This window comes from Copadichromis virginalis, linkage group LG23 (genome assembly GCF_057382275.1).
Source record: "Copadichromis virginalis isolate Kocher_CV1m ecotype Utaka linkage group LG23, C_Virginalis_male_GT1.1, whole genome shotgun sequence".
Lineage (NCBI taxonomy): Eukaryota > Metazoa > Chordata > Actinopteri > Cichliformes > Cichlidae > Copadichromis > Copadichromis virginalis.
Genome location: NC_140639.1, coordinates 36894522 through 36920681, shown reverse-complemented (window position 1 = coordinate 36920681; position 26160 = coordinate 36894522). Strand labels below are relative to the sequence as shown.

At 41.3% G+C, this 26160-nt stretch overlaps 1 protein-coding gene across 1 annotated transcript; it reads left to right on the top strand.

Annotated features, from left to right (window-relative positions):
• The first annotated feature begins 1656 nt into the window (after positions 1 to 1656).
• Positions 1657 to 24648, top strand: LOC146681519 (heparan-sulfate 6-O-sulfotransferase 3-B-like). The gene is made up of 2 exons (XM_085449973.1): positions 1657 to 2570; positions 23142 to 24648. The coding sequence occupies exons 1-2, from the start codon at positions 2029 to 2031 to the stop codon at positions 23908 to 23910; spliced, it is 1311 nt and encodes a 436-aa protein (XP_085306099.1). The 5' UTR covers positions 1657 to 2028; the 3' UTR covers positions 23911 to 24648.
• Positions 24649 to 26160: the final 1512 nt, after the last annotated feature.

Sequence of the window (26160 nt, the reverse complement as noted above, 5' to 3'; positions counted from 1 at the left end):
ACAACGTTACCATCACTGAGACGGAAGCAAACCTTAGGTCCAGCAGTTCACTCCTGCGTGACCTTTAGAAAATGAGATATTTCTTGTTCTGACACTTTCCATAACAGATTCCTTTCATGCCCCCTACCTTCTCCTAGGGTGAGGGATGTTGACTCTTCTCAGAGACAAAGACAGGGGAACCGGAGACTTAGCGCCCATACAGATTAAGTCAGTGCCAGAGCAAGAGGGCAGAGGGCACTCAGTGCTGAAAGAGGATTGAATAGAATATATACCAAAGTAAGCCCTGGTTAAATCCTTTGATTGATTTCATCTTGGGGAAAAATAACAAAGGCTTCTGATCAGTGCAGGCTTAAAGGAAATCCATTATGGAGGGCTTGACTTAGTTAGAGCATGTAGTGTGCATACAGCGCTGTGCAACTGTAAAACCTTTATTGGAATCATGTGTTCAGCTCAGTTGATATCCAGGGAGACCTGTGTCAGACCGTGTGTTTCCCCTCAGACATGTTGCCAATTATTGACTGCTGGAATCTGTCCATGGTGCTGAAATGACTGACCTGAGGACTTTATTCTTTCCTGTTGCCTGCATGGAGCTCAGTTCATATTTTCAAAGTCACACTGCACACTGCAAAATAAAGGCCCACCTGTAACACGTGTCTTGAGGCTCAACAGAGCAAATCTCAAGCCTTTCATGAACATAATAGAATTATTAAAAATACTAAAAAACAAACCAGGTGGAATAAACATACAGTTACTATTTAATTTTGTCACCGTGTAATCTGGACGGACATTTGTCCCTTATAACAAATGGGAAAAATACAATTATTATCCTGCGTGCATACATCATTTCCGCTTCAAGACTCAATGTAATTCCATTTTTAATTTAATTCTTGTGACTTTCCGCCAGCAGCTGTTTCCAGGGCACTCAAATAGCGCGCTCGTGTGTGTGTGTGTGTGTGTGTGTGTGTGTGTGTGTGTGTGTGTGTGTGTGTGTGTGTGTGTGATTAGAGATGCGGTTGCGTCACCGACACGGCAGCCGGGACAGACGACTGGCGCAGATGTTGAAACAAGGCAGCGACAATAAAACAGGAAATTGTACTATTTGTACTTCAAGATAAAAGCATGAACTCCATGTGATTTCACTCATTGGCACTCCCTGTGTGATTTAAGTACATCAGTACCTATAACAGGCAAGGCGAAACTGGGTTATTGAAGAATAGGGATGGATGATCTGGGCTGATCAACAGCTTATAACAGGCCCAAGGTCTAAAATGCGTTAGCTAGTCTGTCTGGACTGAGTAATGAGTAATTTGTAGTTTGAGTGTAGTTTTGATGGACTGTTGCTGGGACAGTGTGAATAACCCTCAAATCAAAATGATACAGTGAAAAGTTTCATTTATTTAGAAAAGCAATATTCAGAGTTCAAACAAGCTGAAAGAAACAAAATTATACAAGAAATCATTAATAAAGAATATGCAAAATATATTGCCTTGATATTTCTTTTATTTTTTAACTGCATATAGTCAAGCAATGTAGTTTAATTGGACCTTACCTCAATTGTTTCATGTTAGTTTAATATGGTAAAGCAATGTATTTTGAAAGTCTTGAGCGGAAGTTTATCTCTTAATTGTCTGTCTCTTGCTCCTGGCTCTACTCTTGGCTAAGATACCGATCAGCAGTTGGCAGGTCCGCGAGCGTGGATGCGTGGTTCCGCTCTGAGTGCTTGGGAGCTGTTACTGCACCAGAGTTATGGCAGCACTTTGACACATTTAAGCTGAAATATGTTTAAACCTCTGAGGAAGCAGCTGGACTCAAAGTGACAGCCTTAAGTTTGAGAAGTGGTGCTGTCCTGGTGCAGGACGAGGCCGGTCAAAGCTTCCCTGCAGGAAGAGTTCTCACCTGCCGTCGGGACTTAGACTCCGGGCGATCACCCTGAGCTCAAAGTGCAGGATGAGACGGGGGGAGGAAGAGGACCCACTCGGACGTCACGCTACCGTTTGTGCCGACGGCGTGATTTAGGAGTTTTCCACCATGGAGGAGAAGTTCAATAGACTCATCTTCATCCCCATTGCGGCGCTGCTCTTCCTCATGATCGGCTATCAGTATGTGTGCCCGGCGGACAGCAACACCTGCTACTTCAGAAGTGACGAGAAGGGGCTCTTCCAGCGCTACTCTGCGGGGCTGGAGCTGGTTTATACGGAGCCGGAGGCGGACGAGGATCTCCCCTCCAAAATCACATCCAGATTCAACTTCACGGAACGGGACCTGGACCGGCGCGTCGACTTCAACATCCGCGGGGACGATGTAATGGTGTTCCTGCACATACAGAAGACCGGCGGGACCACGTTTGGGCGGCACCTGGTCAAAAACATCCAGCTGGAGCAGCCCTGCGACTGCTTGGCCGGCCAGAGGAAATGCACCTGTCACCGGCCCGGGAAAGCCGAATCGTGGCTCTTCTCGCGGTTCTCCACGGGCTGGAGCTGCGGGTTGCATGCAGACTGGACCGAGCTCACGAGCTGCGTGCCTGTAGTGATGAACAAGAGGGACAAGAAGAACACCCCAAATGGCAAAAGGTGAGGGGTGACCTGCTGGACAGGTGTGATCTCGTGTTTGTGAACGTGATTTGATTAACTTATTATTTCATCAGTGGATCCGTTTGCTCAGCTGATATGGTCACGGTTATGGTTATTTCATTCATTCATTCATTCATTCATTCATTCATGTTTTAACTGCTTCTTAAACAGACAAATTCACTCAACCAGCTACCTCTTACTTTTATGTCAACCCACTGTATGTGCTACACATAAGTGAGGCACACTATCACTCTTGAATCACTTATTCATTGTGTTAATAAGCCAAACAATGAAATAGAAATAAAGTCTGCTTATTCCTCTATTCAAGTTAGCCATAGTCTCTCCGACATATGTATGCAACAGGGCACTGATTGAGTGATTGATTCCTAATTTATTCAACCTCAGTTATTCAGATTGATTCACTCATTTATTCACTTTAAGCATTTGGCTCTCTTATCAGCTTAAGAATGAATAAATCAATGAAATAAATGAATTAATTTGAAAATGAAACTTAAAGACATCTCTAACCTCTCGTTCACACTCACTCACTCAATCAGTCAGTAAAAGAATGAGTGCATGCATTAAAAAGCCAATCAGTCAACTGTATTCTAATTCAATCATTCATTAAGTAGGTAAACAAAAGGGCAAACGGATAAGTGACTAATCAGGCTAAACTAATGAGTGAGTGACTCAACAAGCAAGTGTTAATAAGGTGGCTCTCACAGTTTGTTCATGTTTTAAGCAATTCATCGTCAAAACCTGACGATCCTTTATGTATTCACCTTGCATATTTTTCCTACACATTTTTTGGCACGTTTTTTGCTAAATACTGAACTGAGTGAACGTGTGAGCTACAGTCTTGAAATCTGTGCAACCCTCTCAAATGGAAATACATCATATTTAACCCTCTACCTAAATAATCAAGACAATGGGCTTCCTTGGAAATGGTGTGGCAGGCAGTTAGGTGCACCTCCCCAATAAAACAAATTCTGGCTTTTGAACTGAGTGCAGTGATTGCACGTAGACAATCGTTCTTTAGCTCCGGGGGCATTCATGAGATTTGAAAAGAATTTCAAATTCTGATTAGTCCACTAGACAGTTTTCCACTTTGCCTCAGTTCATCTTGAATTAGTTTTAGCCCGGGGAGTTTTGCACGAGTCAGGGGTGAATTACATTGAGAGAAAATGCTTTTCAGATGTGTTCCAGAGCCCATGCAGTGATTTCCATTTCAAATCACTGTATTCTTTTGTGTGTTTTTAAATGTGTTTGTAATTTTATAGTTAATAGGCTAAGATATGCATTGGGACAAATAATTATTAGATTCCTTGTTGAATTTGTAAGTTTGCTCACTTACAAAGAAATACACTCTCTTCGTGTTTATGGAGAGAGGCAGAAATGCAGGAAAAAAAACACATAAAATTGATATCATTGCATATCATTCAATAAAATAAGTGTTTGATTCCAAAGCAAAACATGACTTAGCACTTGGTGAAGAAATCCTTGTTGCCAAGGACAGCGGTAAAATGTGTCTTATAGTTGATCACCAGGTTAGCAGACATTTCAGGAAGGATTTTGGACAACTTCAAAAAGTCTTTTAGTTTTTTGGCTGCTGTTTGGCAGCTTGAAGCTTCAGCTCAGCTGAAGGAGGAAGGTTCTTGTCAAAGATTTTACTTGGCCATGCCCATTGGTCCATCAATCTGTTGAAGTCATTCTGCACCCTTAGCAGAAAAAGAATTCAATTCAAATTGTATTTATACAGGGCCATATTACATCAACAGTTGCTTCAAGGTGCTTTATAATATAAAGTAGACCCTACAATTATACATACAAAGAAAAGCCCAACAATCATATGACCCCCTATGAGTAAGTACTCTGGCGATAGTGGGAAGGAAAAACTCCCTTTTAACAGGAAGTGATAGTATATGGTATCACAATGAGATAGATGGTAAGGTGATATGTTAAATCACCAATCATCAATATGTTAAATCTAATCCAAACATGGCAGATCAATTTGATGCCAGAGAGCTCCGTTTTCTCTGGTGAGGAGGTTGGAATGGAAGAAATCGATTCTGTGGCAGATGTGCTTAATACACATAAGAAGCAGCCATCAGGAGTATTGATTAACTGATTGACTCTTTTTTTTTTGTTTTTGAACATGTAATGATCTGTAATTGATTGATACTAATGTAATGTGGCCTTGAGGGTCCTTAAAGGCACCTATAAATAAAATGTATTATTATTATTTTTATTTTTTGTAAGTTGCAAACTTAGAAATTCAGAAGGGGATCAAATAATTATTTTCTCCCACTGTATATCTGCTTTGCTTATCTTGAAGTGCCAAATCAACATTGTAGGTCATGACACCAATTCTCCTTATTGGCATGTAATGCAGGGTATAGGGCTGATAAAGCTGCAGTGTCAACATGAGCACCGCATTGCATGTCCACTCCAGCACACTTGCAAACAGCTGAGCAGACAAGTCGCTTCCTCATCCGCAGGTTTGTTTCAATTTGCTGTAATTACAGGAGCAGCACAGCTAAGCTTAAGGTAGTAAATCACTTAAGAAGGGCACGGTCCTCTGAGGTTTTCCGGCTGCGTGTTGAAGCCAATTTGCTCTGCAATTGGTTGAGAGAGCAAATCTCCATATGTTACTGTGAGTGTTAAAGGGGCTAGACGAGGACGAGGAGTGCCTTCAAGAATCCTCCAAATCCATTAACTGCTCTCAGTGGCAGCCATCAGACTTAATTTAAGGCTTTGGAATAGTTTTGAGGTGTCACCTCAGAGCCAAATCAGCGCTATGAGTGAATCAACAACACTTCAGTCAACACTTGTCAACTCAATATAATGGCTAGAGAATAATCAGCACTCATTAGCGTTGACATTCAGCTGGCTGGCGAGGTGACTTCATGTTTAAAGATGGAAACAAATCTGGTTTTTGCAGCCCTTTCTATTTAAAATAGTCATTTTATATTGTGTTGTGAGTAAAAGAAAACAGGAAGTGGTAGATGGGAGATCATGCTTCCACTCATGGAGATAATGACTGTAAAATGAACACTTGTGGGTGTCAATTATTCTGTGGCTCATATGCACCAGACAATCGCTGATATAGGACACCAAAGTACCTCGGGGGACGAGCTCACTGGTAATGTGACATTGATCCATGGAGAGAACCACTCATTCTGCCATTCCACAGCAAGGTCAGAGGTCACTGCTGCTCCTGAGTGGCTTTTAGAAATCTGGCATCTTAATAAGGATCGAATCAGCGTCTGCTGTCTAATGGCATTCAGTGTGCTGCTGCAATTTGCTGTGTGTGTATGTTCTAGAAGAAGGTATCAAATCGGAGCCAAATGCACCATGAGTCACAACTCAGCTTATACCCGTGAATTTGTTGGAAGAGCTGTGAGTCATAACTCACTTAACAGCCACAAATCTGTCACCCGAAGTTTTCATTTCCCGCAGCATAATGCTTGCTTGATTTTCTGTCCGCCACCTTTAGGAAGAAATATTGGGGAACCATTACGCAGCGCAGAGCGCCGTGGAAGGAAAGGAACAATTAAGGGAAGGCTTTCTGTCGTTTTAGATTAAAGCTGCTGAATCGCAGAGTCATCTGTATTGCCACCAGGTTTCATGCAGCTTTATCAGAACTGAAAGACTCTTGTCTTGTCACTTCAGGCGATGCAGACCATTCACGATGGACTGTGACGCACACAGCGAAGGGAGCAGGAGAAATAGAACTGAGTCCGTGTGTGTTTGCGTTTTTATAGAGACGTGTTACGACTCATCTTAATACGATATGTAATGCTACTCTGATCCGTTCTGTAAGATCATCCTGCCTCGCTAGATTTATTTGTATTTCAGCCTTGATCCCTGTGTTCTAAAGAGAGGTTAAATAGTGTTAGAGCTGTTTTCCCAAATATCTATAATCCTCGCTGCTTTAGACTATACCGAAGTTAGGGCATAATCATAAGTAGCAAAGCACTCAAAACGTTTTCCCTCGTCTGACTGCAAAAGAAAATCCAACTTAGTCAAAGCATGTTGATATTAAAGTCACAGATAGCGACGAGAGTGCAGACAGTCAGTGATCAAACCTGGGAATAGATGAAGCCTACTTTTATCTCAAGGCTACATTAAGCAGGATGTGATGTAGTTTGCAGACAGAGACAGACAAAAACACAGAACATGGGTAAAAAGTTTATATTTTATCATTTTCTGCTACTTTATATGTTTCAGAGACCTTTATTAGCTTGATTTTTTTCATCAAGGTTAAGCTTGTGCTTTTGTACCTTTTTGGCTTGTGCACCTGCCGTGTATAGTTGGAGGGTCCGTGCATAAGTATCATTTATCTGGAGCTGATCTCATCATATCCCAGATGAGCGGGCATATCCTGCTTCCATTGTTTAACTCCTGCTATTGCAAATGTAGATTAACCCACATCAGCTTGTTCTTCAATACCGATGCCGCTTGAGTGGTCATAACTCTTTTCTTGAGTTGTTGTCACATTAAGTGAAGACATGTAATTCAAAGTCGTAAAGCATCAGCTTGCTCTGTTATCAAAGTTTGTCAATGAAAGCTTTAAAAGGATGTTAGAAAAAGGCTTAAAAGGAAAAAGGAAGGGCCAATGTAGAAAATCCAGGAACTGCCATTCTTCTAACAGCTGCTTCAGGCTAGTCAGTCCCCACAGACTCGCAAATAAGGTTTTGTATCTAGTTTGTTGCCTCTTTCCTGTGTTGCGCCTTTAAATTTCATTGAATTAAATTTTCCAGCATTTAATGGATTTAATTAAATTTAGACTTAAGCAAAGTCCTTGTAGAAGCAAGTCTTGCAACTTGGCAGCCATATGGAAATAGCTCTGGTTAAGCTTATAAGACTTGATGTTTACATCCCTAAGAATAATCAGTGTTGTAAAGGTGGGAGGGGTAAAAAAATTCACCAGGGTCATCAGAAGGGCACTGTCCTTCATGGGTTTCTCCTTAATAAGCCTACGAAACTTCAAGAGAGCATTACATTAATACTTGGCATCCTGGGCGTGCCCTCCTCTGATTTTACCCCTCACGTTGGATATCTATGGCCTAGTTAAGAATTTTTTCCTCTTCTTCCAAAGGTACTGCTGCTTCTTCACTCAGCAGGGTGTAACACTGACTTGATAGTACAGTAAGTTGAAAAGCCCATCTTTGAATCCCCATGTTCTCCAGGAGTCTGGTTGTTGACGTGGCCACACACAAATGTGCTGCATCCCACGTCTATAGGGAACACTTGAGTACACCAGCTGCGTTGTTCTGCCTCTGCTGCTGTGTCTCTATATTTTAGCCTTTTGCATTTATGTGCTGCCCACTGCAGTCTCCTTTAGCTCTGTGTGCAGGGACTGCTACAAGATTCACCACAAGATCTGTGAGTAGTTGTAGCGATCTCTGGTGGAAAAGAGTTTCTGCTCCGGATCTGCTCCTTTGTCTTTCAGCATCCAGTAGGGCAGCTTCCACTCTTGCAGATTGTTTTGATATAACACTTCTTGGTCTTACAAACAGAGTGAACTTTATAGGACTAGGCTTAGGTGAGGGCATTGTGGGTACTTGTCCTTCCTACCAGGATGACCATCAGTTGACCTAGGACCTCATTATGCCTCCAGGTGTGTCACCCTTGACAACGGCAATTCTATTTCTATGGCACATTTCATTATATATAAACTCAATGTGCTTAACACATAAGATAAAAACTAAAGAACCTGTGTAGGTTTACAATGGCCTAAGACTGTGAGAATGGCAAAAAGAAAACATGGAGAGAAAACACAGCTGTTAAGTGTAAGTCTGTGCGGGGAAAAAAGGTTTTTAGTCTGTTTTTGAATGTGTGCACAGATGTAATTGATCTCAGGTCAACAGGAAGCTTGTTCCAAAGTACAGGAAGACAGTAACTGAAAACACCTTCATCGTGCTTGGATCTGATTCGAGGAAGATTTAAAAGATCTCCACCTGATGACTTGAGAGACACCGTGGTTTTTTAGCCAATTAGTGAACACTAGGTGGATCTTCTTCAGTTTGCTGGTTTAGGTTCTTGGATATGGAGAAAATAAGATAAGGCATGGATAAGCTAACTTGGATAAGGCAGCTTGGATGATGAAGCTCATTTGACTTCCATCTCTCTCTATGTGAACCGATGGTGTTTCCCATTTTCCCATTTCGTCCATTGGGCATTATTCTGGTTAAAAATGTTTTTCTTAAAAATCACACAGAAAGCAGTTTCCTTATAGACATTATAAATAAGACATCAGTGAAGCTGCTGAGAGGACTCCTCCAGTTGCTACCAAGGTCGATTGTCTTTTTCAGTCCATCAACATTTCATAGACTAAAGGTTTGCATAATCTTTCCACTGCCTGTGAAATATTTCTATGATTTTGTCCCAGTGTAAACACAAGGGAGGCTCCAGCAGGTGAGTTCCTTTAATAATCATTGTTTTTAATCATTTTGATTATAGAATTGCTTTTGACTATGGTGGGAAAACTATCATATTAATAAAAAATAAAATGGAATGTGGCAACTGTATGAATGTGGCCCCTAAGGTAAAAAACAATGCACTTGATAACTTAACTACAGTTTTTTTTTGTTTGTTTGTTTTTTTTAATCAGGTCATGTCATGCAAAGCGACTGGTTACTAGGCAAGAATGTATATGTCCATTGAAGCTTCCCAGCTTTCTCTAGCTGACTGCATAATGAAACATATTTTGGTCTCAGGGGATTTTGAAATGAGGTGAAGTGTGTCTAAAAATTCTTTGCTGTACCCTGAATGTGGAGAATATTTCAGGGCATGTTCACAATCTACACCTTGGCTGTGTTGAAATCGGTCTCTTTTCATGGTCACACAATTCAGTGATGAAATATCTTCTCTACCTGGATTCTTCTTATTAATGTACTTCGGGAATATTTTGCACATTTGCTGTGTGTTGTTGGTCCTGCTGGTATGTTCTGGATACAGAAGCACCATCTGTCTGCTTTCGAGCAGCACTTCATAGTCACCTTGAAGTCACCTCTCTCCCACACACACTGCCAGTGTGGAAACTAATAACACAAGCAAATACATAAACTACAGCAGGGTATTAGAGAAACTTGACCATACCTGCACTGTAATAGGTGGAAATGTTTCATATCTGTAATTATCATTTTATTCTCTTTATGCTGCTGTCATTGTAGGTTGTTGACATATTGAAAGATTTTTCAGTGAGTGAGTAAAAAAAACAACTAAAATTAGAGACTGATCACTAATCAGCTCCTCATTTTTAGGTGAGTTGGCATAAAACAGGTTCAGTGTTCAGCTATAGGGATGCATCATGCAAACAGTTTTTCTTGCTTGTAATACCAGCAGCAAGCTGGTGACAGTGAATTTGATAACACACAACACAACACAAACACTCCTTTCACAAAAGTAGAATATAATGAGAACTGTGATTGCCATTTCCCGTTTTTTTCCCCCCATCCACCCCTGACTTAATCTAAGCAGCATATCCAGCTATCCTTATGTCTCGTAATTTCCCTCTTAACACGTAAAACTTACATGGCCACTTCAAGTAGTTTTTGATAGGCACACCACTGCCAAAGCCTCCTTCAGGGCTGTGCTCACAGCACGGGGCTATAGCATTCAGATCGCAGCGGGGTATGAAATTGCTGTAAGGCCACATGTCAGCCCTGCTTGAATTGCCAGGCAGTCTTGCTCGTCCTCGACTGCTGGCCTCACACTGAGCAGTCAGAGAGTGTAGCCTTACTACTGACCTCATTATTTCAGATTTAAACAAAGAATGGCCAGAACACAGATGAGCCAGGGTTTTAATTAGGATTCCTTACACATATAATGTGGTCTTAGCTATTAATCTGGCAATGGCACCCTATTACTGATGGCCATAATGGCTTTAAAGGCTTTAAAATATGGAAAGACAAGAAACAGGAAGCTGACATGGTTTAGTAACCAAGAAGGAAAAAAGGTAAGAAAGTTTTGATCAACATACTGAAATACTTTATTATTTATGGAAATAATAGTCTATTGGGAGAAAAACGTCTCTTGACATTAATCTTCCCTCACAGTGGCAATGAGTCAGATGTGTCAGATGAGTCAGATTACGTGGAGATTTCAGAGAGGGGTGTGTATTATTGAGGTTTTCTTTCATTCTGAAGGGGGAGACCTTAAATGTCTGTGGGCATAATGCTGTCTTTTTACTGTCAACCTTGCCTTTGACTGTAATTCAGTGTCTATGCTTTCGCATGAGGTCATTTCAGGCTGCTGACAACAACACAGCTGTTAAAAATCGGTGTGACAAATGCAAAAATAAAAGAAAATGAGAACTCCAGGAACCAGAAATCATAAAAACACTCCAAGTGGGTGTGGGATTCCTTTAAATGACAATTTGTAACTTTTTAAAGACAACAACTTTAATTACACCAGTTCATAGTCAGTAAAATCTACTTCTGCGTTTAATTTCATACATACAGTTTACATCTTCTGGTATGACAGTAGCTTATAGTGGCTAGTTTTTATGAGAAATATTCCTGTGCATGTTATCTGCTTAACTTATTGCATTTACCATTTATTAACTTAGGGTTATTAATCTGAAGCCAAAAAAAGCTAGCACTGGCTGGTGTGACAATGCTAGTTTGTGCTACTGTTATAGTACAATTTAAAACAATGGGGAAGATAACTGTTAGGAATGCAAAGTTGGCAGGCAGCATACCCGACAAGCGACTGAAGAGACAAACAATGAAAGTAAAGGATACTGTTGATTTAGTGTTTTTTAAACATTAGTGGGTAGTCTAGGCAAGCCGACCCTGGAAAGTTCAGGCCTGACAATTCTATGATTTAATTTTAGACAATAAACGTCTATGGCGTTATTTTTGTGCCACTATTCTGTCAGTTCAGCCTTATATATTATGTTTAACCCAAGTGTGCACCCAGGCAGGTCGTGGGTAACAGGCATCTCTGAAAAAGTTAGAGCACTTTTGCAAATATGTGATGTCTTGATAAATCGAGCAGATATTTGAAGTTTACACAGCACCATTCTCGCATGAAAATATCTTAAAAGTTTATTTTGTGACCCAGAAAGAGTAATATTTCAAACTCTGTGTTCCTCTGCCACTGCCTCGTTTGAGTTTTGGACGAAATGGATTCTGGGATATTGCATTTCGTCATTTTGAGCTGATTGGAGACCAAAACAGCCAATCAGATTTTTTTGCATCCAAGTCTGTGATTGGCTGGTTTTGTGGCACAAATATAACTGTGTACAGAAAGAGTTGAGCGCGCACGGGCAGAAATGTTGAGAGCGCAAGCAACACATTGCGAGCGAGCACAAATGCAAAAACTGAGCGAGCGGGGCTCCTATTGTGTGTATGTGTGGATAATAGCAAACACTGAAATACATTTTTTGCACGCAGCAATGAATTTTGTTCACTCAAATTTAGCTTTTCTTCGCTCAAAAATAAATTTCTCCTCAAAATGCAACACTTGCACCTGGAATTTTTTTTTTTTTACGTGTGCTCAAATTCTTTTTATGTGCGCTCAGAATAGTGGCACAAAAATAACGCCATAGACGTCTGATGTATGTTTCTGATATTCGTGTAAAGTTTGATGCCCCTAAGACTATCATGTCTACTATCTTTGTTGTCTTTTTTTTTGTAATTCTGTGCGACTAATTTTAAAAAATTAAGAGATTTTAAGTTAGCCACTTACGAGATAAGTGGCATTATCTCATACGAAACTATAATCTGCCTAAATGTTACACTGTATCCTTGAAAGAACAGAAAGATACCAGTCTGAAATGTAGAGTGTAGATTTTTGCACACCTCTGTATAGGAGACATTTCACAACTTCTAATTTGTCACTTGCTGTGGGTGGAAAAGTAGATGTACAGTACCTTACACCAGAGTTTTATTTTTAGGAAAGGGTAAACGTACAGGCCTTTTGGGAGATCCTATGCAGCAGCCTGATATTGTGATGTAGGCTGACAAGGGATAAAATCTCCACGTGTTTAGCATTGAGGGCTTTTTTTTCCTTTGCAAATTCTTCCTATCCTTATACAGCTCTGACTAGCCTTTGGTGGCGCCAGACGAGGTATATGACACAAAGTGTTTGATGATGAGGTGTAGACGCTTGATGCGCTCAATCCGAGGTATGTGTTAGCGTATGTCTTTTCACACTTTTCACACTCGTGACACAACATATCCTCACCAGATTCTTAGTGACGTCTGTCTGCATTCAAAATAGCCTTCAATACTAGCTTGTTATGCCAGTATCATTGTAAAGGGTGACCTCAATCACATGCTTTATGATTCAGGTCACATTTACAATATATATTTTTTTATTATTTTCTTTTCTTTTTTCTTTTTACCAAACTGTTGACCTATTGATATTTACTCTGATTACTTATTATGCTTTATTATTTATACTTTATGTATGATTTATTTTTATTTATTGTTTTAAGTCTTTAACAGATCACTGATGCATTTGACATCTGATGAAAATCATGTATAACTGCCTTGAAAAACTGCAACCTTACGGCCCCAGTATACATGTAACATTGATTGCTTTGCTTGAGGAAAGTTACTACAGCTATGTAGCATTTACACCAGTGCTTAGGGTGTGGGTAACTGCAGCAGTATTCTCCTGAATGACAGGTGTCACTTCTCAGACAGCACCTTATCTCAGAGAAGTAATTCTTGCTTCTCCATTTTCAACTGGAAAAAAAAAATGACATAAGTGCCAATCTTCCCTCCCTGAGCCTGGTTCTGCCAGAGCTTTCTTCCTGTAAAAAGGGAGTTTTTCCTTCCCACTGTCACCAACTGCTTGTTTAGTAGTCTGGTTGTTGATTGATATCTAACCATAATAAGAGAGACACAGAGTTACACAAACAAGTATCTTTTATCTAGACATTTCTTTTGTGTGTAAATGTCTGGTTTAAATCCTTCTCCTAAAAAGTAAAGAAATAGTGTTAAAGTAGAAGGAAAAAAAGTAAAATTGCCCGAATTCTGAAAAAAATCAAAGCTTTCACTGCACTCTTTAAGGCAGTGAGCAGTGTTCTGTATTTTAGTGAGAAATAAGAGATATTTCAGAGGATCTTGGTAATCTTCATACTCCTTCGGGGGATTAGGGACAGTCGAAAACAGACTTTATTGTGGGGGAGGGGGGGGGGTGAATGGGTGGGGACTGGCTGTGTTTTGGTGTGTGTTTAGATTTTGTTCAAACAAGGGGAAAAAAATCAAAAGCAGGAAGTTTTTGTTAAAAAGGATTAAAATCGGTTAGATCTTTTGGTATAAGACAGACGAGCCAACATGAAACTGCTAAATTGTTTAGGGACTACACTTCAGATTTAGTCCTTTTTACTTCATTTTAGTATCCTTTTCAAGTGCAGTCTTCCTTTTATCCCTACTCTATGTACATGGACCGAGAGGAAAAGCTGACACCTGACAAAGCTGCAAAGATTAAGATGTCAAAGTAAGGTTGAGGCTAAGACACTGTAATGACTAAGTCTGCACATGCCAGGTAAGTGTGCTGATGTCCCTGGTGCTATTCTTGACATGGTTGTGTCTAAAAAAAGGGAAAAAAAGAACCTTATGGAGAATTACATCTGAAAGGCAGACATTTTTATTTTTTTCATAAATGGAGATTTCTGTTGCAAATATAAATTTATATTGAACTGTTGATTACTCAATTCAAATATAAGTGGCCTCCAGCTCTTCAGGTAGTCTATCACCCAGTTTTTAGCAAAACCACACCTTCACACCCGGCTTGCCTGGACACCGCGTCTTTCTCCGTCCCCTTGTCTCCACACCACCATCCCTGAGGCTTTTTTTATTGCTGAAAATAGCTTTTGATATCTCTGACCAATGAAGATCACAGTGCAGCCCTTGCCCATCTCTTCTCTCCTCAAGCTCTCCCTCTAAATCTATGTTCTGTATCAGTTATCAAGCAGTGGTACCTGCAGATACTCTCCACAACTGGGTAATGTTTCGGAGGGGAGAGTGCACTTCTGAGAGACCATTTACTACTCAAAGAGAAAGTACTGTGTTGTAGTTTCTGTGTGTGCTGTGCTTGGTGGACGGTGAACCCGCTGTGCTGCAGATGGGGACAGGGATCATTTTGCTTGTAATTGGGACACAAAGATTAAATTAGTACAGAAGAGTGAAAATGGATCCCGCTTGACCTCTTGGTCCAGAGCCTGATGAGATGAGATTTCTGTGGTCTCAGTTCATCTGAGCAGCTTCACTCGATCATCCTGATAACGTGCCCTTTACCTCTGCCCTCTGACATTCCTCTTCTAGTTGTCTAACTTGTTCCTGGATTTGCAGATATCCGCTGTCTGTAGTGGGGTTTTTTTCAAACTCAAACTAACTTTTTCCTTCTGCTCTTCTGTAGCCTTCCATTCACCAAGAGGCAATTTGAGAAAGAATGATAGCTAAATGCAGCGTTAGCTGCTGTAGACATTTATATACAGGCTTATTCTAGCCTCATAAAAAAAATCTAAGGATTTTTTTTCCATGGGTGGGACTGGGGAATTTATTTATACAGTTTAACACTCAGATTATCTTCTTCATTGGGGTTGTTTAGGTTTGTTTTGACAAGATTTTCATTATTTGATGAATTAATGAAAGAAAAATATTTTCCACAACCTCTATTTGATGTTATTCTGACTGAACTACAAATACAAATTTACATTAATATATTTGTATTAATAAATCCTAAACTTGGATAGACGGCTGGGTGATCTTCTATGTAGCTGGATTGTGCTATCATACCAGTCTGTGATAGCTAGTAACTGATACCATACGTCAGGGACAGGGTGGTGGATGGAAATAATGTGCACTGATTCATACAGCTGCTATGTTATCCACATAGAAAAAGTAAATGCACAAAGAGGAGTTTATTTCCAACTTGTAGCATGAAAAGAAAGGAAGTGGATAATGCAATAATGAACTTACTTAAATTACTTACTGACTAGTAACCACAAGTTACTATAAACACTAATAACTAGTTGTTTTTTCTCTATTTACTCAAATCATAATATTGTTGGCAAATCAGTCAATTTTAGCATTTAAAAATGACTTCTGGAAAGATGAAACTGAAATGTGGAGACAGCAGGAGCGTGTGACTAAGGATGGCGGTGGCTGAGGCAATTTGTAATTCCATGTTAGATCCCTTGGGGGCAAAGAAACACCTTTAAAATTGATCTGCTCCAACTGCGTAAGTTATCAACCCCCGGGCTTCAGGAGCGAAATTGTCCTGCCCTGTGCTTGTTTTAAGAGTCACTTCTTCTCCCATCTTGGCTGATAGAAATACCTCAGAAAGCGATACTTCATTCACAGCGTGTATTGGAACAGTACAAAGCTGAGCCATAGCAAATACGAGGGTCTCAAATATAACATAATCCATTTTCAGGTTTTAAAAGAGAAAATAAACAAGATTGCTGTGGATCCACAAAGCTTCTCTATTGGCTGGTTTTTCTGTGGCATAAAAAGCTTCCATCAAGGCTTTTATCATGAGTCTGATAGCGTCCTTGATGGTAGTGAGTGAATTAACAAGGCACATATCGATCTTTTGCTGTGAGTTTCCTCTGTAGCTTTTTGATGATGATTTAGAGAGTAAGAGAGAGACAATCAGGAAGAGAGATGGAAAGAGGGCGATCAATAGTGTTTGCAGGTTTGCTGTGTGGGGTAAGGTGACAGGCAGCAACGAGGACATTGACAAGGTGTCAGATTGATCGCCAGCAAAATACGACAAGCCGATTTAATTTTGCCTTCAGGACCAACATGCATGATCTCACACCCACTGTTGTGTGTTGGCAATGACTGAGCTATTATTTGACCGTAGCTTCAGGTAGCTTTGTTCAAACTTTTCTGAGGTTTGAATGAGCATCAGGCTTTGGCTCGATCGATCGAGAACCTGAAAACATTGAAAATGTTCAGGCCTGAAAGATTTGACACATGTGGAATTAACTAGGACTGAAGGCAGACGATATCTGATATAAATGGTTGATAAAGAAGAGATCATGCTGGATAGAACTAACATGCAAAAGCAATGAGCATCACAGGAAAAGGTTGGAAAGCTAGAGTTTCTCAGCTCTGTATTGCAGATTATAGAATGTCAATTACTTGGAAAAAATAATCATTGGCAAGACTATGTCAAGTTTAGCTAATGTTAATGTTAAGTAATTGGTGCACCTAATGCTAAATGTTAGGGGGTATCTACAAACATAGAGCCTGTATTCTCAGGCATCAATCAAATAGCCACTAGAACAGTCATTGCATTTATAAAGAAGCTTTATTAAAAACCATAAAAAAGGGTTTATAGTTCAATTCAATACAGTTTTATTTATACAGCGCCAAATCACAACAACAGTTGCCTCAAGGTGCTTTATATTGTAAGGTAGACCCACAATAATACATGCAGAGAAAACCCAACAATCATACGACCCCCTATGAGCAAGCACTTTGGCAATAGTGGGGAGGAGGAAGCAATAGTACAGGGTGGGTGGGCCATTTATATGGATACACCGTAATAACATGGGAATGGTTGGTAATATTAAAGTCCTGTTCGTGGCACATTAGTATATGTGAGGGGGCAAACTCCTCAAGATGGGTGGTGACCATTTAGAAGTCGGCCTTCTTGGATAGAACTTTTGTTTTTTCAATAGGAAGAGGGCCATGTGACACATCAAACTTATTGGTAATGTCACAAGAAAAAACAATGGTGTGCTTGGTTTCAACGTAACTTTATTCTTTCATGAGTTATTTACAAGTTTCTGATCACTTATAAAATGTGTTCAATGTGCTGCCCATTGTGTTGGATTGTCAATGCAACCCTCTTCTCCCACTCATCACACACTGATAGCAACACCGCAGGAGAAATGCCAGCTCAGGCATCCAGTATCCGTAGTTTCAGGTGCTGCACATCTCGTATTTTCACACCATAGACAATTGCCTTCGGATGACCCCAAAGATAAAAGTCTAAGGGGGTCAGATCGGGAGACCTTGGGGGCCGTTCAACTGGCCCACGACGACCAATCCACTTTCCAGGCAACTGTTCATCTAGGAATGCTTCCTATTGAAAAAACAAAAGTTCTATCCAAGATGGCCGACTTCTAAATGGCCACCATGGTCACCACCCATCTCGAGGAGTTTGCCCCCTCACATATACTAATGTGCCACGAACAGGACTTTTGATGTGAATGGTGAAGTTAACAAACAAAACCACTGCTATTGGTCTGACACTAACCCACATTGGATGGATCCCTCCAAGACTGTTGGAACAACAAAAGTGATGGTTTGGTGTGGTATATGGGGTACAATGATAGTCGGTCCATTCTTCATCAATGGAAACCTCAAGGCCACTGGATATTTGAAATTGCTACATGATGATGTGTTTCCCTCTTTATGCACTGAAGCTGGCACGTTTCCTGAGTTTTTCCAGCAAGATGGTGCACCACCACATTATGGGTGCCAGGTCCGAGCATTCCTAGATGAACAGTTGCCTGGAAAGTGGATTGGTCGTCGTGGGCCAGTTGAACGGCCCCCAAGGTCTCCCAATCTGACCCCCTTAGACTTTTATCTTTGGGGTCATCTGAAGGCAATTGTCTATGGTGTGAAAATACGAGATGTGCAGCACCTGAAACTACGGATACTGGATGCCTGTGCTGGCATTTCTCCTGCGGTGTTGCTATCAGTGTGTGAAGAGTGGGAGAAGAGGGTTGCATTGACAATCCAACACAATGGGCAGCACATTGAACACATTTTATAAGTGATCAGAAACTTGTAAATAACTCATGAAAGAATAAAGTTACGTTGAAACCAAGCACACCATTGTTTTTCTTGTGACATTACCAATAGGTTTGATGTGTCACATGGCCCTCTTCCTATTGAAAAAACAAAAGTTCTATCCAAGATGGCCGACTTCTAAATGGCCACCATGGTCACCACCCATCTCGAGGAGTTTGCCCCCTCACATATACTAATGTGCCACGAACAGGACTTTAATATCACCAACCATTCCCATGTTATTACGGTGTATCCATATAAATGGCCCACCCTGTATATGGTATCACAATGTTAAAATGACCAAATTAATACTATCCTTAAATGACTGTGAATTGCTAGTCTTGGTAGCCAGGGATCGGCCCACCAGGAGCTCACAAAGCACCCGACCCCTATGGTGCCTCCTGCAGGTGGGGGGCCCATGTCCCTTTTTCGGGCTGTGCCTGGCCGGGCCCCAGTAACCCTATCCCTGGCAGGATGAATTGTTCCCTTGATGGTCTTCTGATAGGGGTCTTCTGAATCGCTCTCTGTCTGGTCCCTCACCCACAACCAATTTACCATGAGAGACCCTACCAGGGGGCAAAAGCCCCCAGACAATATAGCCCCTGGGATTCCTGGGAGACACAAACCCCTCAGGTAGTGATTTGCGGAGGGGCTACTCTGCAGTTCATTTCACATTTTCTTTTATGTGAAAAGAAAATGATCCCTTCACTCTGCAGGACTCCGAACCTCTGCTATTGTTTTCGCCCTTTTTAGCTAATTATGCTTGTCCTCTTTCCTGTTCGCTCTCTGCCCTGTCACAACTAGTGGACAGAAAACGTTAGCTCATGAATGCAGGGAAACATTTATTCTAACAAATGAGTTAATATTCTTAAGTAGCCAAAACAAATTTACTTTACTTCAGCTTTCAACAAATGCTCTCTAACAAGACCTTCCGTTTTAGAGTGAAATGTTTCTACTGAAAGCACTTTAGCCACTTCAGATTCAAAAGAACACTTCCTATGGTTGAGGTCATGGTTATTTTCTGCTTTCATAAACGCCATAAAATTCTCGATCAAAGTGAGAGTTTATGTTTGCTGCATGAGAAGACTCCAACTACACACCCAGTGAGGAATCATTCTTGACCTTCTTCGCGTGACCCGCGCCTCTGTCCCTGACACGAGTAAGCAGAGAGCTTTGACATTTACTGCTCTTTGTCAATAGGTCATGATGAAAGCACAGACACACAAAGGCTGCTTTGCATGGACATTTATTGATCTGACTGTCTTGTGGTTAGCTGTACAGATAGATGATAGGCGCAGGAGGAGGAAAAGGCTGAGCTGTTTTCCAGGAAGTACAACAAAGGCTGTTTTTGTGAGGCGCTCTTGTGTGCCCATCCATCTACTGCTGTCTGTTCAACTCGGTAAAGACGGCAGAGTAATTCACTTAGCTTGCACTGTGCATGGCTATTATCTCTGGATGGTGTGTCTGTCTGCGGGTGTTCTGCTGTGATATCATTACACCACTCACTTAAGTATATATCACAACTGATTGATATTGCTGTCTGGCAATAATTGCTAAATTGCTGACCTTTTAGGGCTGTTTGGCTGTGCAGTCTTTACTCTGTAGCACAAATGCTCTCTCAATTAATCACATTTTATTCAGTTTAGCATTGAAGTTTAAGCTATTACAGCTGTACAGATGCTCTTTTTACATCCGGTATACATTATCCAACAGTCCAGCATTCTGCTAATACCACATCCTGGGACTCATGTGGATGTTACATTGGCAAGAGATTCAGACGTCAGATTATTCCAATCAAAAGAATTCACTACCACCTTTCTGGCGAGATAAACTACAAGATGTCACCATCTTGTAGTTGGAGACCGATTCTGCCGGAGGTTTCTTCCTGTTAAAAGGGAGTTTTTTCCTTCCAACTGTCACCAAAGTTCTCGCTCATAAGGGGTCATATGACTGTTTGGTTTTTCTCTGTATGTATTACTGTAGAGTCTACCTTACAATATAAAGCACCTTGAGGCAACTGTTGTTGTGATTTGGCACTGTATAAATGAAATTGAATTGAATTGAATCCAGAGGCCCTTTGTCCATACCTCGACGATTCAAAACTGTTTTCACAGCATTCGAGGAACCTAAACGATATTTGGCATCTGGTTTTAATGTTGTGTTGCATCACCCAAAGAAGTATTTAATGCTACAGTCAAACACTTCTGCTTTTCTTCCACTAGCAAAATGAGATGAAATTCATCTCCTTTATATTAATTTCTTTTATAACATCACTGCAGTCAGCTCTCCTTTCATGATAGGTGTCCTTTTTTGATTTTCATTTTGTCCTTTGTAAAAATGTAATCAAAAGTATTTTTCTTAAAGGACGATGACTAAAAATTAAAACAATATGAAAGAAAAAATTTACAAAAGCTCAGTAAAACAGGAATCAAATGTATAATGTCTTGAAAAACAGGTCAAACAAAGGCAAAATTAAGCAGAAAGCTTAGAGCGAGAGGGCTTGAACAGTATAGAAAGCATAGAAGATATTAAGGGCTGTGTAAAATAACAACACAAATAAAAGAAATTTGAGTTGCTAATGATAGAACAGCCACATGAATGATTACACTTTGCTACCCTTCCTAGATGGCAGCAAAAATCCGAGTTCGTTAGGATAATTTTTACCATTGCAGTATACACTCAGTACTGCAATGGTTTCGTGTCTGTACACTAGTTTCATGTCTGCACGGGGCTCTCTCCACGTACTCTAGGTTCCCCCCAGAGTCCAAAGACACAACTCTTTTATTTATTTAAAGAGTTTATTATTAATTTTTTATTATTAAGAGTTTATTAATTCTAATTAATTGGCCTTAGGTTTGAATCATCTCTTCCTCTGTGTTAGCCATCTATGACTTTTAGATCTCAGAAATTGTCGGCTGTCGCTCGGGGCAATTTACAGTGTTTTGTTTTATAAAGAGGCTTCACAATAACTGTGAAGCATTTCATGCCTGACTGATAAAAACTGTAACTCAAATTAAAGCACCATGTGAAATGTGTGTGTTCCAGCACTGCTTTTATTAGCACCAGCATACTAAACCCACCTTCAGCTAATCACGCAGTCGCACACATGCACACTCATGTGCTACACTATAAAAAGAAACACACAAACCATAAGGGATTGTTACACCTGCAGGGTAACAGTTGGTTCAAGAAAGGTACATCAACAAGTCATAAGACCAGTAGATGAGGAAATTTCTTTTTGCGTTATGTGCTGAAACCATTCCTGCAAATAGGTTTAAAAGAGAATTTTCCAGTGCAGCATTGCTGGTAAGTGTCCTTGGAGCTGAAACCTCCCAGAAAGTAAAATTCAGCTTTGCGGAATGAAAGAAAGAAAATGTTCCGCTTTTTATTTTATTTAGGCCTTATGTCAGGCTTCTGCATGACATGGTAAGGTCATGGTGATCTGTGCACACAAGACGAACATTTTCAATTTCTCCTTTATCTATGCTGTTTTCGTTTAGAAGAAGGAATAAAAAAACTTTTTGAAAATGGCTGAATTTCTCCTGCCGATGACTCCCTCAGTCACCTTGTTGTTATGCTGGTCATCACTGAAATCAATAGATAAGAGCAGAAAGCTGTGTTTGTTCGCTGAAAGGCTTCCGTGCAGCTAGGTTACAGCAATTTTTGAAACGCTGTTAGAGGCAGATCAGAGACAGGAAAGGTGCTGGAGATGAAAAAACTCATTACTAGAGGCAGGAAGGAGCAAATTGGTGTGACAAAAACAAAAATAATTCCACATTTGCAGGATATTAAATGCTATGCGTGCTTGGTTTGTGTTTCTTTCAATGTCATTATTCTCTAACACCCTCAGACATACTCAGTGATGTTTTTCATTTAAACCCTAATCAGACTTTCAGTGCACTCCATATACTTCCAACGCTGTGTTATCTTTTTTCCGCTCATATTTCTTTTTTTAACTGTGGCAGGATATGAGAAATTTGATGTATAGTTTCATCCTCCTTTGCTGTGTTGAAAATGTGACTCGCTGACACGTTTCTTCGACTTTAGTATCTTTCTCTGAGTACTGCCTGTACTCAATACCACGTGCTGTTGCAACTCAGTTGAAGTTTGAGGTTTTAAAAGAGAATGATAAAGAAAATATATCTATGCAGTGGTTGAAAAAACATCATAAACTGTGAGCGGATCAGCTGAAATATGAATTTTTGCCTTTGTAAGTGAAATTATGTCAGTATGCAAATATTGAGTTACAGGCAGCAGGTGTTTAGTTTAGCATGGCATTAAAACAACAAACAAAAAGCCTGATTTGTGGTATTAGGGGAAGTCATGTTTATGATTTATGAATTTTTTGCTGGTAAACCTTCATTATTATTTTCCAGCTATGCTAATGTAAATATTGGCTTACTTTTACTCTTCTTTTTTTGTGCCAGTTAGGCTACGCCCACACATACACGGTCATTTTTGCCTGTAGTTTGCGTGAAAGACACCAACTCGTTTGCTAACACTCGATGCCGACTGGAAATGGAGACCTTTGAGACCTTCAAAGTAAAACCTGGACCTTTTTAAACATGTTTGCTCAATGTTCACTTAGTGAACTTTATGTTTATACAGAAATGAGTGTGGGTTCAGATTTTTTATCTACCTCTTGGAAAAAAGGAGCCTGGTTCTGAATGCTGTTGGGTACCTCCTCCTGTCATGTCCAATATTGTTGGGTCTTTACCTTGGAATTAATTTTTAAGCTAGTGCGATGTGCATGCCAAGCACCTCGTCTAACGCGTCTCTTAATCTGTCTCTGCAGGAATTTCTACTACATCACTATGCTACGTGACCCTGTGTCACGCTACCTCAGTGAGTGGAAGCACGTGCAGCGTGGGGCTACCTGGAAAACTGCCCTCCACATGTGTGATGGTCGCCCTCCCACTCAGGATGAGCTTCCTGCCTGTTACAGCGGTGAAGACTGGACAGGGGTGCCCCTTCCTGACTTCATGAACTGCCCTTCGAACCTTGCTAACAACCGGCAAGTCCGCATGCTGGCAGACCTGAGCCTGGTGGGATGCTACAACATGTCGTCCATGAGCGAGCTGGAGAGAGGCCGCGTGCTGCTCGCAAGCGCCAAGTCCAACCTACGCAACATGGCCTTCTTTGGCCTGACGGAGTTTCAGCGCAAGACGCAGTATCTGTTTGAACGGACGTTTGGCCTGCGTTTCATCCGGCCCTTCATGCAGATCAACAGCACGCGAGCTGCTAGCGTGGGAATCAGCGAGAAGGTGCGGTGGCGCATCGAAGGGCTCAACGCCCTCGACATGGAGCTTTACGAGTATGCCAAGGAGCTGTTCCTGCGGCGCTACCAGTATAACCGCCAGAGGCAACACCAGGAGGAGCGGCTCAGGAGACGGCAGGAGAGGCAGCAGAGACAGCGGCTGCACAGGACCTATTTGGCTGAACTCTGGAGACTGGGAATAGGAGGAGGAGGAGCAGAGGAGGTGGAAGAGGAGGAGGTGGAGGTGAAGGTGCTAGAGGAGGTAGCCACCACAGAGGACTATGGCAGCCAGGTCGTGCGGTGGTGAGGAGAACACGGGAACTGCAAACACTTCATCGGTGACTGACGGCTGGTTGATTCATTGTGCTTTACTCCCCTCCCTCTGTCTTCCTCCATCTCGCCTCTGCTGTGAATCTGCCAAAACCTCCTGCCCTCCCAGCCTCATAGCGCTTTGTCAGACTGCCGAATGGTGTCTTAATATTTATGATGGATGTATTTCTCATGGCGACATTTTGTATTTACATTTTTTTCTTATGGCTATTTTTGGCACTGCGGTTGCGAAATTGATTGATTGATTTATTAGCAAGTGCTCTGAGTGTTCTCAAAGCAGCAAAAATGTTTCTTAAACCATCGTTAGAAGAACTAAGTGAAAAACAAGTGTCATTAAGGAGGCCCATTTTAGTAAATTTCAAACTGGTGACTGCCTTGTGGTGAAGGATCCTCAGTGTCATGTGTGTGATCTTGCGCTGTGTTGAACAGTGAAATCTTGTAGTTAATCTGTGGTGTTTGGCTTCGTAGGAATATCAAAGCACAAACCTGGCAATAGTCTGCAGTGTGTTTTCTTCTTTCCGACTGATTAAGCTGCAATATAAGAGAAACAGTCGAAGCAATTTCTCGCAGGAAATGTGTTCAATAAAAATATGCAGCAGCCAGTGATGTTAATTTGTACCTGATGGACTCTCTGTTATGCATGTGTACATGCAAGTGTTCTTGCCTTGCTCCTTTTTTTCACAGCATGTTCTCACCATAAAAATCTGAAATCTTCCCTCAGTGTGCCGACTTCTTCCACCACCATGCACGCACAAATACAGTGACGCACACTGATGAAGCTTTTTCTCAAGGAGAGGAGGAGAGCTGTTGGCCTGACAGACAGGCTGTCAGAGCCAATTTCAGAACTCTTACATCACAGAGACAGAACATTGGTATTTCCACCATTAGGCCATTGATTATGGGGCTTTTTGCTTCCAGATTGATCATTTAAAGTTCAATTGACCATGACTCCGGCTTAGCACAAAGTAACAAAAACCCAGCAGCTTGCTGAACACATTTTCCTCCCTAATTTGACAAACATGTTGCTCTGCTGAAGTTCCATTTACACTGCAGTAGCCCACATAGCAAAATTGGTATCTGGCCCACACAATTTGCTTACACATGGCCACATACCGCAAAGAATGACGCCCCTTTGGTGGCCCAGATCTGGCTTTGCCAGATGTGGCCCACACATAGGCCAGCACAAGGCCATTTGCAGACACGCTGGTGGTCCTGTGCTGGCCCATGTGTGGATTACCTCTGGCAAAGCCAGATCTGAGATACCAAAGGGCTGTCATTCTTTGTGGTATGTGGGCAATATGTAAGTTGTGTGCAGCCACGGGTCAGTTGCAGACACACTGCTGACCCTGTGCTGGCCCAGAACAGTTTCAGCTCTGACCCCAGATGTCAGCCTAATGTGTAACTTAATCAAGCCATGTAATAACAACATGTGCCGGAACATAATAGTGCAAAAGTAACATGACGAAACTCTGTTCAGACAGTGAATGGACTGATTCTTAGATAACGCTTTTCTACTCTCCCATATTACTCAAAGTGCTCTATACAACATGCCACATTCACCCAATCACACACTTTCTCTAAACTGAGTGCTTCCTAACTACATTCATACACATTCACACTCTTGACATGCAGACTGGAGGAGCCAGGGGTCTAACCACTAACCCTCCGATCAGTAGGTGACCTGAGCTACAGCCACCCACTGGCAAAGATGAGTAAACCGTCACTAGGTTTTGGATAAAGTGTACCCTCACAAACCTGTCAAACCTGCATTTGAAATGTTGGCTACCATAGCAGTATAGTATTGCAACATGGCATTTGGGTTTTCTAACTAAAATAGGAACATAAATAGTGCCATCATTGCCAGACCTGGCCCACATCTGGTTGACTTACACCCCGCCATAACATCAGTCAGTCAGAGGTGCCAGCTTGATGCCGGTTGCAGGGAAGACCTGTTTTCTATGAGCCTGGGCCACATAACCCAAACCACAATCAAGACAGATATGGCATGCCATGACATAGACAGCGCCATCTATGCCAGGCCTGGTCCATATCTGGATGACATACGTCTTATTGTTCCAGAAGTCAGCAAGCAGTGCCAGGTTGATCCTAGATCTGGGCCAGACCTGTCTACTATGTGGGAGACTGCTCCATGCAGGTGTTTTGTCTATGAGAAGGCAAATTAGGATGAGGAGAAGATCAGTCAGGAGGCAGAAAAGGAAATGCCATA